Source organism: Narcine bancroftii, chromosome 3, assembly GCF_036971445.1.
Source record: "Narcine bancroftii isolate sNarBan1 chromosome 3, sNarBan1.hap1, whole genome shotgun sequence".
NCBI classification, from domain to species: Eukaryota; Metazoa; Chordata; class Chondrichthyes; order Torpediniformes; family Narcinidae; genus Narcine; species Narcine bancroftii.
In genome coordinates this window covers 164,941,881-164,957,948 of record NC_091471.1, presented here as the reverse complement: position 1 = coordinate 164,957,948, position 16,068 = coordinate 164,941,881, and the positions used below count along the sequence as shown (strand labels likewise).

Here is a 16,068-nt window from a genome sequence, read left to right as displayed (position 1 = left end):
GAGACTCATCTTGAAAGCCTTGAGGCACGAGATCTGTGGAACCTTGACTGTGGAAATAAAAAATTGGCTTGCAGAAAGAAAGCTGAGAGTAGTAATGGAAGGGAAGTATTTTTCCTGGAGGTCGGTGACTAGTGCAGTGCTGCAGGGGTATGTTTTGGGGCCCCTGCTTTTTGTGATTTTTAATGAACTGGATGAAGAGATGGATCAGTAAGTTTGCGGATGACACAAAAGTTGGAGTAGTTGTGGATGGAGCTGAAGGTTGTAGAAGGTTACAAGAGGATATAAACAGGATGCAGAGTTGGGCAGAAAAATGGCAAATGGATTTCAATCCATCTTATCGTGAGGTGATGCATTTTGGAAGGACAAGCCAGAAGGCTGAATACAGGGTTAAATGTCGGTTGCTGAAGAGTATAGATGAACAGAGGGACTTTACATCCCTCCAAATTACTGTACAGGTTGATAGGATAGTTAAGGAGTTGAGAGGTCATGTTGCAATTCTACAAATCTTTGGTAAGCACACACTGAGAGTATTGTATTCAGTTCTGGTCACCTCATTATAGGAGAGGGTGCAGAGGAGATTTATGAGGATGTTGCCTGGATTGGAAAACAAGTCTTACAAGGCTAGGTTAGCAGAGCTGGAACTTTTCTCTTTGGAACATAGAAGGATGAGAGGAGACTTGATAGAAGTCTGCAAGATTATGAAATGCACAGATAGGGTGGACAGCCATCACCTGTTTCCCAGGGCAGGAAACACCAGAGGTTATGTGTACAAAGTTAAGGGAGGGAAGATTAGGGGAGACATCCGGAGTAAATTTTTTACGCAGAGAGTTGTGGGTGCCTGGAATGCCTTGCTGGGGATGGTGGTGAAGGCTGAAACATTAGGGGTATTTAAGAGACTCTAAGATAGATACATGGATGAAAGAAAAATAGAGGGTCACAGGGTAGGGAGGGTTTTTTTAGGAAGGGATAAATGAGTTGGCACAACATTGAAGACTGAAGAGCTTGCACTGTGCTATATTGTTCTATGTTCTCAGATTTAGGGATAAAATAATCAGCTGGTTGAAACATAACTTAATCATACTTTGGATATTGATGTATAGGACTGCAGCATATTGCCCCATACACATGAATTTAGCTTGCTCATTTTGTCATTGACCTTTAGATTTTATAGTCTTAAAAAATCTTTCATGATCACATGGTATCTATTGTGTGAACATGACTTTAAGGCTGGTGATAAAGCCAGCATTTTCTGCTTATATTGTGTCATTTCAAATGAAGGGTAAAGTGAACACAGAAAGGAAATATCGTTAGACACATGTTGAAAAAAATTAGTACATTAGATAGGAGTAATCATTTGGGAGAAAAATCTTCATAAACGTGATTACTTTTTTAATTTGTAAAGCTGCAAAGTTATGATTCATTCACAGGGAAAAATGAAATATCATGGTGCTACCTGAACTCTAACTAGAAACCAACAATCTTGAAGAATAAAAACTCATGGATATCAGGACAATGTGATTTCCCTGAAGTGGTCAATGGGTACACTGCATTGTGATGTTGAAATGAGACTTGCCACCTGTCCTGTATGCGATATGGGACTTGCCAGAGCTAAGAGGAATCTGACACTTTTTTTCTCATACAGTTTGGGAGAGGGGTGATCAAAAAGGCTGGGGGAATGGAAGATTGAGAGAGCTGGAGAGAGGGCATCTTGGGAGAGCTCAGGAAGTAGAGAGATTTAAGAGGGCTGGGTGAGGGAGAATTGAAATGGTTGGGGTTGCAAGGGGAGATTGGGAGGACAGAGGGGAAAAGCACTGAGAGAGCTGAGGCAGGGTGGGGAGATTGTGAGGGCTGGGGTAAGGGAAGATGGGGGACGGCGTTGTGATATGATTCTGCCACAAAGCAACACATTTTGTGACAAGTTCATGACAATCAATTCTGATTCTGATTCTGAGTTGTAAGGAGAGATTGAATTAGCTGGGGCATTTTTCTCTGACCTTGCAGAGGTATATAAAATAATGAGGGACACATGTAAGGTGAATGTATTTTTTCCCCAGGATAGAGGAATATAAAACTAGCGGCATAGGTTACAGGTAAGAGGATCGAATGACAAACTTAACAATATATTTTGAGACGTACATGGAGAGGAGAGGTTTAGAGGAATATGGACCAAATGTAAGAAAACGGGACTTGCTTTGCGAGATAACAGCACAGCACCTAATAGCCTGAATAAGCTGATCCCAGAAGCTAAGTAGGCAGAGGACTGGTCAGTTCTTGGAGGGAAGACCGCTTAGGAACCCCAGGTGCTGTACGTTTCTGTGAGGGGCACTGAACAAAGTGGCGACTCTCTGTCTGCCTTATGGTAGACTAAAGTTAAAGAATTTCATGTTTGTTACATTCTAAATGTACTGGAACAGTTATCTTGACCTTTTTCATGCAGGGTAACTCTCTGTGAAATAGTAGTTGTTGGCCTTTCGACACTTTGAGCCTGCTCTGCAGTGTCTTATCTAAGTCAATGCTATTTTCTTGTATCTTCCTCATAATCATTTATTCCTCCAAACATTCAGAAATGATCTCTGTTTTGTGACCAGACATTAATTGAAGCATTACGTTCTCTGGAGCAGAGAATTCCAGTGAATTACCATACATTTGATGCAGAAACTTCTCCCCATTTGAGGCTACAATCAAGTTCAGGACTCCCTTGCCCAAATCTCCCAACATTGACCCTATTTAAGAATCTGGGATATTATTGGCATCTTAAGATGAAATAGAGCAGCAGTGGTATGCTCAACTATAGAGGTAGTTTTATTGCATGTTTAATTGTATTCCACTGAATTTTAACACATCTGAAAAGGTTCATTGCCCACATCTATCTGTGAGGGTTTCAGAAAATGGCGGCTTTTACTTTTCCCGTCAAGAATCAAAATTTTCTTCCTTTTACAAAATGATGTTTGATTAGCTGGTCACTGAGCCAGATCGACAAAGATAAAAAAATAAAATGTACAATCTACAGATGAGACTCCTGCATCCATTGGGTTGCTCATTACCGACTGTGGTGATTGTAAAATTAGGCTATTGATGAATGAATGGAATATAACAGCATTTAAACATTAACCTTCCCCTGACGTGACCTGCAACTACCATTTCCACCTCATAATAATGACTAGTGTGTAAAATGAGATGTAACAATCTCATCCAGGTTTGACTGTGTTACTTCTAGAACAAAGAACAGTGCAGGAACACACTCTTTGGAACATAGTGTTTTCATGGAGCATGATGCCCAAACTAAAGTTAAACTCTGTTGCTTGTACACAATACATAACCCTCTATTTTCTGCTTATTTTTGTGTCCATCTAGATGCCTTATGAATGCTACCATTGTATCTGCTACTCCTGGCAGCCCATTCCAGGCACCTACTACTCTCTGTATAAAAATATTTGCTCCATGCATCTCCTTCAAGCTGCACCCCCCCCCCCCCATCCCCACCTTAAACACGTTCTTGAGTATGTGACATTTTTATAATATTTTAGTTCAAAATATACATTGTGGTTAGTGGTGTGCTGCCTGTAAGAAGTTTGTACATTCTCCTCATGTGTCTGCATGCGTCTCCTCGGTTTTCCTCCACCCATCCCAAACATATAGGGTTATTAGGTGTATTTCGGGGGCAGTTTAAGGCCTATTAAGGGCTGTTACTGTGTGCATTGTTGCTGAAGCCCATACACTTTGCTGCTCTAAATAAACAAAGGTTAGTGTGGGAAAAGTTAAGAAATGAATGCTTTGACAATGTGATTGGTGGCTTTCTGATGTGTGGATGGTGCAAAAATATTACAAGCAGTTAGTTCTCTGATCATAATTTTGAGGAAAGGATCCAAAAATTCTGGTTGCATGTTAAGCTGATTAATTCATGTCTGGATTGGACTGAAAGGAAAACAGAACTCAGGAGAATTGTACATTCTCCTCACTACTACATCATTATTCTCTTGGTCCTCTGGTTTCCATCCACATATGGGGTTTGAAGGTTAATTGGTGTGTTTGGGTGGCATGGGCTGTGGGTCAGAAGGGCCTGTTGCATGCTGTATCTCTAAATGTAATTTTTTTTCTAATTTAAAAAAAACACTCCAGCAGATGGAATCACATCATGCTCTAAGGAAGATAGTCTTGGCTATAGGACGTTGACCAGCCCAGATCCTGCTCAACTCCATTTTCCTTCTTAAAATTTCCCATCATCAAGCTCATGCCCTTTTCTCACCTTGTTTCTGTGAAATGACTCCGCAGCAGTCAGTGCTCATGTATCTTATCACCTGGTCTTCACCAATCACATCCAGGCCTTTGAAAGCACCTCAAATGCCCCCCTCAGCTGTATTTTGGAAACTATAATCCCACACCCTCTCTTCCCCCAGTGATGAATGGTTCCTGACTGAAATGTTGATTAGTTTCTTTTTCCACATCTTACTGAGTACCTCCTGTCACATGTAGAAATGCAAAGTTGCATTAAAAATTAGCAAAATTCTGCAGGAAAATCCAGAGTATTAAATAATAGGGTAACAGGAAAATAAAAAGGGGAGTATTAAGGTGTAAAATTGGACACAAGTGTGTACTGATCTGTCCTTTAAATACAAAGCTGTTTTGGACTGGTGTTGAAGCTGATGCCTTTGGCATTAAGATGTGACAGGAATGAATAAGCTGACTGATTATTCTTTCTATAAAAGATTTTTTCGTTCCCTGATGTCTTCTTTTCAAATTCTGCTTTTAATCTACGAGGCTATGTTTGCAACTAGAGGGTGTATTGTTGAGATGCTATCTCATCTAGAAGGATAGGCTGTGAGATGAGTAAAGAAATGAGATTTATCTGATGTGATAGTTTGCAAGTGAGAAATAAAAGGGGAAAGACAGCCTGAATTGGAACTTTGTCAGTTCTCTTATGGCACTGGGAATTGACTTGTTTGTTTGACGATAGAACCAAGGACATTCATTTAATTGTTTCTTAATGTGTGGCAGTGTGTTACATTACTTACCTGCAGCATTTATTGGAGTCCGATCAAGCAGCAAATTAGCTGTACCCTGACAAGCCATGTGAGTTTATCACACGTGATGATCTCAGACATTTTGTTTATTGAACATTTTTTGATTAAAAATAAATAGTCCTGAAAGTTTAAAAAAATATGTTATGCTAGTCTAAAACCAATGGAATAGTTCAAAAAAAAACACGAATGCTGGAGAAACTCAACAGGTCAAACAGTGCCTTTATGTAGCAAAGGTGAAGATACATCATCAACGTTTTGGGTTTGAGCCCTTCATCAAGGGATAAGGGATGTCCAAACAAAAGGGGGCGGGAGGGGGGTTTGGTGAGGGTGGGAAATGATAGGTGCGTTGGGGGGAGGAATCTAGGCTAGGTGGAGAGAGAAAGGAGGTAAGAAATGGAATAACTAGTTAAAGTTGGGGGGGGGAGGGGGAAAAAAAGCAAGCTGATTAGTGGAATGCAGTGAGCTCAATGTTCATGCCCTGGGGTTGGAAGGTGCCCAGACGAAAAATGAGGTGTTGTTACTCCAATCTGTGGACAGTCAGGGTGGGGTAGTGTGAAAGGCCATGGACAGACATGTGAGCTTGAGAGTGTGACTCAGGCCTGAGCAGTCATCTTCCACCACCACCCTTCTCCGCCTGGCAGAACTTGTCCTCACCCTTAACAATTTTTCCTTCAACTCATCTTATTACCTTCAGGTTAAAGGAGTAGTCATGGGTACTCACATTGGTCACAGCTATGCCCACCTGTTTGTGGGTTTTATGGAGCAAATTATGCATTATGCTACAAGCCTACACAGGCAAGACCTCCCCACCGCCCCCCCCCCCCCCACCCCCAACTCTTCCTCCGGTACATCGACAACTAAGTCGGGGCAGCCTCATGCACCCACAATGAACTCGTCAATTTCATCAATTTCATGGCCAATTTCCACACTGACCTCAAACTCACGTGGTCCATCTCTGATCACCCTCTCCCTTTTCTGGATCTCTGTCTCCATCTCAGGAGGCAGACTCTCCACTGACATTTATTACAAACCCTCTAACTCTCACAACTACCTGGACTACTTGTCCTCACACCCTGTCCCCTGCAAGGACTCCATCTCCTCTCAATTTCTCCATCTCCACCACATCTGCTCCCAAGACGAGGTCTTCCAGTTCAGAGCCTCTGAAATGTCTGCCTTCTTCCACAAACATGGCTTCTCCTCCACCACTATTAACTTGGCCCTCACCCACATATCCTCCATTCCCCACTCATCTGCCCTAGAAACAATAAACACAGAATCCCCCTTGTCCTCACTTACCACCCCACCAGCCTCCACATCCAACACATTATCTGCCAAAATTTCTGGTATTTACTACAGGACGCCTCCACCAGACACATTTTTCCTTCTTCTCCCCTCTCAGCCTTCTGTTGGGACCGCTCCCTCCGTGACTCTCTTCCCTCCCCACCCATTGCCCCCCCCCCCCACACCCAGCACCTTCCACTGTGGTTGTAGTTAGTGAAATACCTGTGCCCACACCTCCTCCCTCACCACAGTCCGAGATACCAAACAGACCTTTCAAGTGAAGCAACACTTCACCTGCACCTCCAAAGAACTCATTTACTGCATCCAGTGCACACTCTGTGGCCTTCTCTACATCAGAGAGAACAGTCGCAGATTAGGAGATTGCTTCGCCCAGCATTTCCTCTCCATCTGTAACAAAAGCGACCTCCCCGTAGCCACCCATTTCAATTGTGAGTCACATTTTCAAGCTCACATGTTTGTCCATGGCCTTTCCCACTACCCCACCCTGACCACCCGCAGATTGGAGGAACAACACCTCATTTTTCATCAGGGCACCCCCAACCCCAGGGCATGAACATTGAGTTCACTGCATTCCACTAAAAAGCTTGCCTTTCCCCCCTCTCCCCTCCCCCCCTTAACTAGTTATTCCAGCTCCTTCTTCCTTTCTCTCTCTACCTAGCCTAGACTCCTCACCCTCCCCTGTGGTGTCCCCATCCCCTCCACGTATCATCTCCCATCCCACACCCCCCCTTCCCCCTTTTGTTCGGACATCTCTCATGTTCCCCCACATCTTGATAAAGGGCTCAAGCCTGAAAAGTTGGTGTTGTATCTTTACCTTTGCTACATAAAGGCACTGTTTGACCTGCTGAGTTTCTCCAGCATTTGTGTGTTTTTTCACTTAACCACAGTGTCAACAGTATTCTATGTTTTACCAATGGAATAATTGTTCATCTCATATCTTGGGATCATTCAAAATAATCTTAATTCTTGCACCATGTAAGATTCAGATTGAATCAAATGTGCTCAGGGATTATATACCTTTTCAATGACCCTTGTTCCTGGATTTAAACATTATCCCAGACTTATAAACGTGTGTCCTTTTAGATATATTTTGCAGAATTTTTGGTACACATCTCTCTTCATTCTTTGTTATTTAATTCAGTTCATTGTTTTAATTGTGTTTATTCCTCTGTGGTGTTTCAAAGAAAATAATTTAAGTTACATATTTACCATGGTTTAACATTGATGGTTGATTTCATGAATTTTATAGACCCAGGTCCCTCACCATTGCCAGCTACAGTGAAAGAAGAAGTTTCAATCATGAGACTCATGAAAAGGGATCAGGTCAAGGGAAAAGGTAGAGCCTCAGAATAGAGAATGCAAAAGTGATTGGTAGCTTTGCTTTGCAAAGGACTTGTCTCTAATCTACCCATATCTTACAGAAACAGATTGTTTAGTTAGTATATACCGAGTCATTTTATACTTTCTCTTGCAGGGGAGGAATAATGTGGTTGACACGCAGGTCCAGCAGATGGCAATCTTTGCTGAAAAGGAATATTGTTTATCTCTGCAGATTTCAAACTTCATTGTCACCCCACCACAATTCGCATTAATAAATCTACAAGTTTATATCTACCAATAGTTTCTGATATCAAACTATTAATGCGTCATTCCACACTGCATCCATGATCATGGTTCTTTTCAACTTTTTTTCATGTTCCCTCAGTGCTAAGGTCCTCCCATAGTTAGATGGATCATTGTTAGGCCTTACTATCCATCAGCAGGCTGTGTGGTGAGAAAACGCTGGGTCTATCCAACTGCTCAGCCAGGAGAGCAGCTGCCTTCCTGTCCCAATGACCTGTGACCCGGGTTGAATTCTGACTAGCAGTGGAGTTTGCACATTCTCTAAATTAGAATCAGAACTTATTGTCATGTCATGAAATTTGTTGTGGGGGAAGCTGATGGAATTGTGGGAAGAATGGGGAAGTTATTGGTGGGGGTTGCACTGTGTCATCTCTCTCTGTTACTCTGCTCTTTATTCTGTGCCTTACTTGTTGGTTGGTGAATGAGATGTCTTCTGGTCTGCTTGCTAAACAACCTCTATCACAGCATCTTGGTACTTGTGGCAAAGGAGAAAATTGAGCTCAGAATTATAAAATTAAGTTCTTTATAAACAAAGAGAGATCAGCTCAACTGTACTAGTGATAAAACTGTTAAAAGATATGCTTCAAATCATAATGAGGATTAACTAGGAAAGAAAAATTGGCAGATGATTATAAATTATCAGGTAATACTGTAAATTTGGAGAATCTTGAACAACATTGGAAGTGATAAGAATTGCATTTATCTAGTGCTGAACTCAAGTTATCAGGAAGTCACATTGTAACCTTGGAGACCAGTAACCATTTGCCCACAGCTCATTCCCCCAAGCAGCAGGGAGATAATAGATAAGCATTTCTTATTATGCATATTTAAACTTTAAGTGCCTGGAGAGGGACTTGAACTCTCAAAGCTGACCCTGAAGTGAACAGCGCACATGTAGAATGATCGACCGGGAACGTAAGACCACACTGAACCAAGGTGCAGAACCAGTGCACGCTGAGTGAATTTCCTGCCAACGTGAAAGTATTGCATCCTTGATAGGCTGAAGGAATTTTCTATTTTTAAAAAATATCTTATTTAAGTTTTAAGAAAATATAGGATTCAATGTTATCTGATGATTGTCTATTTTTAATAACTCCTGATTGATCAGATTTAACCAATTTGGGCAAATATAGAGCCAAACTGTTAGCTAATGCTTTTGCTATTATTTTATAATCTGCATTTGAAAGCAATATTAGGGTATGGGAGGGAAGGGAGAGAGGTAGGTGGTGGTGGGGGGGGGGGGGGGGTAGTCTATAAGATGATCGTTTTAATGGAACTTTATCTTTTTAAAAAAAAATCTATGTATTAATTGCTGTTGAAATAGTTTCCAGGATTCTCCCGATGATTTATTCACCTGTACAGGAAAAGGGCCATTCAATTTTCACTGATCTTGATGATTCAACTTCGGAAGCCATAAATTAAACAAGAAATCATCTATTTTGAGCAGATCCACCCAATGATTCTGACTCATAAGGTTCAGAATAAAAATGTTTAAGAATCTCATTGATTTCATTTGGTTTATATGAAATCTTGCCTTCCCTTGTTTGAATCGCATTTATAGTCCTGGAGGTTTCCTCTGCCCTCAGCTGCCAAGATAATACTTTATGAGATCGCTTTCCTAATTCATAATATTATTGTTTAGTTTTTTTTTTGAATATTTTATTTTTGATTTTCCAAGACTCACACAAATCCAGAACAACAGTACAATCTTCTCAATAATGGTATATTACACTACCTTCAAAGTTCATTCCCCCCCCACCACCCACCTCTCTCCCTTCCCTCCTATACCCTAATACCACAAGGAAAAGATTATATAAATAAGATAAACATAAAGAATCAAAAATCTATAGACCTTTAAATGAATGAAATATAAACCCAGAGTAACATCATGATAAAAGATCGCCTGAGTGGTCATGTGAAGTCCAACTCCCAACTAAATATTACATGATGGAATATGGAAATGCAGAGTTGTAATCCCCTGTAGAAAATGACATGCAATTTAAGGAGGAAATATGACATATTTGTTAAGGTACGGCAGCCTTATCTGCTGCACATTGGTACGCAAATATAACTACACCCGTTCCAGATAGAAGAAAGTGAAAACCCATTCTAATAGTGAAATGACGGAGATAAATGAAGTGGATTGGGGCGCCAATGATGTGCTCTTGTTGTTTAGTACTTAATTTCATTTTTAAAAAATGTATATGTTTGTTTTGTGCTATATTCTATTTTTTTATTTGTTAATTTCCTATAATTTTCCACTGTAGATGAAATTTTCCAATGTTGTTATTTCTTTCTCCAATTCATTTAATTCTTATATATTTATTCTTGATACATTTTAACCTAACTAATCGTTTGACCTCTCAAATATGCTTTTAATGTATGCCAGAGTTGAAAGCTATTGTCAGGAGAGGGGAAGTTCATCTCACAGAACAAATCAATCTGAGGTCCAACAAAACTACAGAACTCTGGTCTTTTCAACAGTGTTGGATTGAAACACTATCTATATATATATATATATATATATATATATATATATATATGTATTTATTTATTTTATTTTTTTGCTTATCAGACATTTCAATTAAAAGAATTAAAGATGAATGATCCAAAAGCAGTCTAGCAGCATATTCTGATTGGATGATCCTACTTTCCAGTTTATATAGGAACATAAGAAGTAGGAACAGGAGTAGGCCAAAAATGGCCCATCGAGCCTGCTCTGCCATTCAATACGATCATGGCTGATCTAATTTATGACCTAACTCCAAATAAGAATACATTAATCCTTGAGTAGGAATTATATTGCTTAGAATAAAAAGAGTAATCTCTGTCTCTTGGATGCTGCCATCGCCAAGATTAAGGGATTTTTCTTGATCAAAATCATCTGGAGTTCGTTCAAACAAAGACATGTAGAAGAAGGATGATTGACCAAGCTTTGACTTCCTGTTTTTTCCCCCCCCCTATAGTTCAGGCAATTAATTATATCATGATCCTGGATAACGATGATTTCCTCACAACAAGGAATTGGGGCACATGATGCTTTTCTGAATCCCCATGGCCACAAGAGTAAAAGATGATGACCACAAATTTGGCATGAGCCTCAGAAACAAGCGACAAAGATTATGCCAAGTTATATTTTAAATGATGTTTCTCTTCCATCAGTGGAAGGCAATAAAAAGCAATATGCAATTATTGTATTTATCTCTCAGAATAATGAATGATGCATTAAAATCCATATAAATAATGCTAAAATGAATATCTTGTGGAATGGGACTTTTTATACAAGGGACAATCAAGCTGAATTGTGTGATTTTAGTTTATTTTATTAAAAAACATAATATATTGCTGATATAATGCAAAGTACAAAACGATGGTTCAATGCAGAGGATCATCAAAACAGCCAAGTAGATCACTAGAGTCTCCCTTTCCTCAGATGATGACATTTAATGGGAGCATGGCTTAAATAGAGCTCAAAGAATAATCGAGGGCACTTTTCATCCAGCATACAGTATCTTTGATCCACTACCATAGAGGAGGGGGTGCAGGTGCATCAAAATCAGGACCCCAGACTGGGAAATAGTTTCTTCCTTCAGGCTGTGAGATTGATGAACCAAGTATATCATCCCAAAAGATTTATATATTTATTTTAAATTAAATCTTGATGTATATGCAGTATGTGATCATTATGTTCTGTGTATTGTGTGTGCAGTAACATGATAATAGAATTGAAGTTGAAAGAGGCTATGAGGTTGTTCAGAACTCCTTTATAACTTCAAAACCTCAGTGATCGAGTGATTACTTAAATGCATATCAAACTGTAAATGTGCATTTTTTATGTCTCACTGTTTGAAAACAAATAGTGACATATTTCTTTTGGATGTGGGCCAGCCATAATTATTTTGCTGATCATTTACAGAAACCTCACTCTCACAACAGGAAATGTTTGAACAAATGATCTTGAATTTTTCCTTAATGTTTTATATGTATACTGCAAGATGTTAGTTACTTAAATGTGAATCCAATTAGAAATATAGTAGGGGAGCCTAATAAGGGAATAATTAAGTTGATTCAAGTGGCTGTGACTCCAGTGGATTAATGATTGTAGGTATAATTAGTTCACAAAATGTATATTGCTTTCCATAACGACTGCATAGAAAGATGCTAAATACTTATTAAAGGGAATCTAATTACTCTGCAAGAAATTATGCTATAATAAAAGGAGAACATAAGCTCACAATTGCTTGGCAAAACACTATTAAAAGTATATACATAAATGTATGTATTAGATATTATTCCTCCTTAACTTGTCTAATTATAGGGATTTTCACAGTGAAGCTTTAAGATTTCAATAAACTACTCTTCAAGAAGAGTCCGATTAAGGTGGATTTTCTCTGCCAACTTGTGCTTCTGTCTAATCTCAACTCATTAAACCATGTGCAAAGATAATATAGGCCAGCAGAGATAAAGATGAATGAGTCAGAGGACTGCTTGATAAAATTGGTCTTCATTAATAATCTTGTCTTGATTTTTTTGCTCTCTCCTATTGGACCAGAGCGCAAACATGTGCAAAAGCATAATAAGATCTTTTTGAGCTATCTTCAGTCTCAAAGTGAACCTAAATATTGTAGGGTAGATTGGGAAATTGTCAGTCTCTTTTGCTTTTGATTATTTTTTACATTTTTTCTGATATCACCTCTGTATTTGTCAATTAATCCAAAGAAACAAATTAGTGACATCCCAGCTGAGTGAATATCACAGCAGAATTACAAAGTGTTGATTTTATCTAATCTAAACCTCCTCAGCTATCATGAACAATGCCATTCTTTCTGATGTGGATGTGGAACCACAATTCCCCAATCAAATTAACCAAAAGTTTGTACATTTGCTTGCTCAATCATATTAATTCCAAGCAGTTTCTTTTCTCTCAATTCCCCTTCATTGAGCTTATCACAGTTGTTTGATTGGTCCATTTCATAACGAGCGCTCATCTGGCATTCTGAGCAAGTCAGAATTTTGTTTCAAAGCCTTCCCAATGAACCTGCATCAGAATCAACAGATCTCACACAGAAGGGCCAGAGACCTGAGTTCAATCCTCACCACTGGTACTGTCTGTGTGGCATTTACTTATTCTCTGTTATTCTATGGGTTTCTACCACATTGCAAGCATGATTTAGAGGTCAATGAGAGATATAACACTCATGTGTAAGTGGAAAAACCTTGGGGTTGACAAGAATATGGGGAGAATTAAATGGAAATATGGTGAGATTAGTCTAAATGGGTGGTTGATTGTCAGCATAAACCTGATGGGCCAAAGGCTTTTTTTTCTGTATCTCTCAATTACTTAGTGACCTCTTCCATGCAATATCAGCAATGTGAGTGAGATGATGAAGTGGGACCAGTTTATCTTTCCTTTCCAAATTCATGAACAATGAAGATGAGATTTTCCTGTTATTGTCATAGCAGAGGCCCTATTATTTACTCCTGTTTTCTTCTATCTAACTTCCGCCTCTCCCTCCCAATGGACTCTCCTTCTTCCACCTTCTGTCCAATACCCTATTGCTTTTGAGTCTCTACTCAGATTTCCCTTGATAAACTTGATACCATCTTTTCCTACTTTCTTCTTGATAAAGCATCCTGAGCTGAAATGTTGACAGACCATTTCTTTCCATGGATACTGCCTAGCCAGCTGAGTTCCCCAGCATTTCATTGTTTGCTCAAGACTTCAACATCTGCAGTTCTTGTCTTTCTCTGGAGGGAAGGATCCTGTTTCTGAACTCACAGCACCACTTAACCAGTGCGTCTCAAACTTTTTGTTAGAGTCATTACCAAATAAGGAAAGCTGGTGTCATAAAAAAATTGTTGGGGGTGAATCACTATCTCTCATTATATTGTAAGGGTGGGATGAGTCACAGGCTCCTCTATTAATACCTCTGTGTATCATGTAAACAAAAAAGTAATTTTCAAAAATGAGCCACTTATAAACAAAATGCAATGATGGTTTTGAGTAGATTAAAAAAAGAGCACCAATGTATTTTAGACGACGGCTTACATGAAGGAGTTTGGACACTCAATCCTACAACTTTGCTCATGTTTCAAGATTACTTTTATTGCCATGCAATGAAACAAAAACGTAATATCACACAAAATTTTCCACTCCCTGCAGTAAGATGGACAAAAAGTCACCCTTAGCATTGCCCAATACCCCTTTCAGTCAGAGGAAGAGAAACAAGAGAGTCAGTTGATTTGTCCGCAACATTTCCACAGCCTCTGAAGCTGCACAACCCTATGTTCAATCCATTGGCAATCCGAGCTCCAGATCCAAACCTCCGATATGATCAAGAAGCCTTCAGTGCCTGAGGACGTTTGGGAGCCGTTCTTGATCTCAGCAGCCTCTCAAATCCCGGTTCCCATGAGCCAGTCTCCAGCAGTCCAAGGCCGGAATGGGTCCTTCGACCACAAGTTACATCTACATCAGCATTTTAGTTTTACTCTAAAAGGATTAAAAATAAAAGGTTCTATTCAGCACCACAAGAAGTGGGAACAGTATTAGGCCATTCATTTGCCCAAACTTGCTCCACCATCTTTTAAATGACCTTTTTGCTTTTTTCTTCCAAGATTGATTCCAAGACCCCAATGAAGCTTTTTCTTTGAATGACAATACAAAACTATGTTGATGTGACTCTATTTCATCACGGTTAAGGCATGTGAATAGCAGTGAAAGGGAGGCATGAACACTGGAAAGTGAATGCACACATGTACATACATACTGTTGCATCTCAGCAGTAGCAATTGAAAGACACATATACAGATGGGTTAATTTTAACTCAAAATTTATTAACATTTGTCAATATAATACCTCAATAAACTCAACACCCAAACATAAGCCTTTATGGCAACTATATACTAACAATGGATATTTATAGCGGGTATGTGGAAAATAAATACTCACACCATTACAGTCTAAGCCTAAATGACTCAAAATAAACTCCCAAAACCCCAAATCAGTCTTGATAAGCAAGTCAGTCAAAAGAACAGTCCCACAGAATCTGGTCTCCAAACTTTAATGTCTTAGTTCAATTGTGTACAGGTCTTTGAGTTGAACGTGAAGGGAGAAGACGGTTGTCACTGAACAGATGACCGTGGCAGGTGAATACAGGAGACTTTCCTTAGTTCCTCATATGCTAATGACAACATTCAGTTTTCTCACAAGGGAGCTGCTCACAGTGACCTCCTAGTCACTAGGACGAAGTCCGCACCTCCGAAGCCCTCTTTGGGGTTGCATATGAAGTCATCTCCGCCAAAACCCTGCCTTGGGCTATATGAAGTGACTTTTGTCGCACAGAGTCCTCTCCTCAAAAGGGGACCGGAGAAGCACAGGTCAGACACACACTCTGGGAATCAAAGTATAACATCTGCTGTCAGCTACAAACAGAGCAGATCAGCCTCCTGCTTTTTATCTGGAGCTGCAGGGTGAACACACTGACTTCTTTCCTCATCGTGCTGGATGGTTTAACTGCTGCAGTGAGTATCTTTGGCACTCCTGATCAGAGGAGAGTGGTGGACAACAGCGGGTGTGCTCTCAGCGAGACCACCAGCTTAAGAGCATGGCTCTTACTCTCCACACAGCTGTTCACTCTCCCAGCTTAATGCTCTGGTGCTCCACACACCGCACGCCCCTTTCTCCCGCTGCAGAGTCACTGTCCATGGGCAGAAATAAAACTGTCAATGGTCCATAGCACACGCCCTCTCTCTAGTACAAGCACACGCCCTCTCTCTAGTACAAGCACACGCCCTCTCTCTAGTACAAGCACACGCCCTCTCTCTAGTACAAGCACACGCCCTCTCTCTAGTACAAGCACACGCCCTCTCTCTAGTACAAGCACACGCCCTCTCTCTAGTACAAGCACACGCCCTCTCTCTAGTACAAGCACACGCCCTCTCTCTAGTACAAGCACACGCCCTCTCTCTAGTACAAGCACACGCCCTCTCTCTAGTACAAGCACACGCCCTCTCTCTAGTACAAGCACACGCCCTCTCTCTAGTACAAGCACACGCCCTCTCTCTAGTACAAGCACACGCCCTCTCTCTAGTACAAGCACACGCCCTCTCTCTAGTACAAGCA

General features: G+C 40.2%; 1 protein-coding gene across 19 annotated transcripts in view; it reads left to right on the top strand.

Annotated features, from left to right (window-relative positions):
• The window catches only part of ccser1 (coiled-coil serine-rich protein 1), a 1,096,421-nt gene that overhangs the window by 459,652 nt on the left and 620,701 nt on the right, over window positions 1-16,068 (top strand). The window contains exons 8-9 of one of the 19 annotated variants that reach the window (XM_069925712.1): window positions 7,573-7,659; window positions 7,798-7,932. The exons of 17 other annotated variants lie outside the window; for them this stretch is intronic. In XM_069925712.1, coding sequence (XP_069781813.1) covers window positions 7,573-7,659; window positions 7,798-7,915 — 205 coding nt within the window. In that variant the 3' untranslated portion in view covers window positions 7,916-7,932. Of the gene's footprint in view, window positions 1-7,572; window positions 7,660-7,797; window positions 7,933-16,068 lie in introns of those variants that run through there. One more of the 19 variants, XM_069925715.1, reaches the window with a different exon arrangement.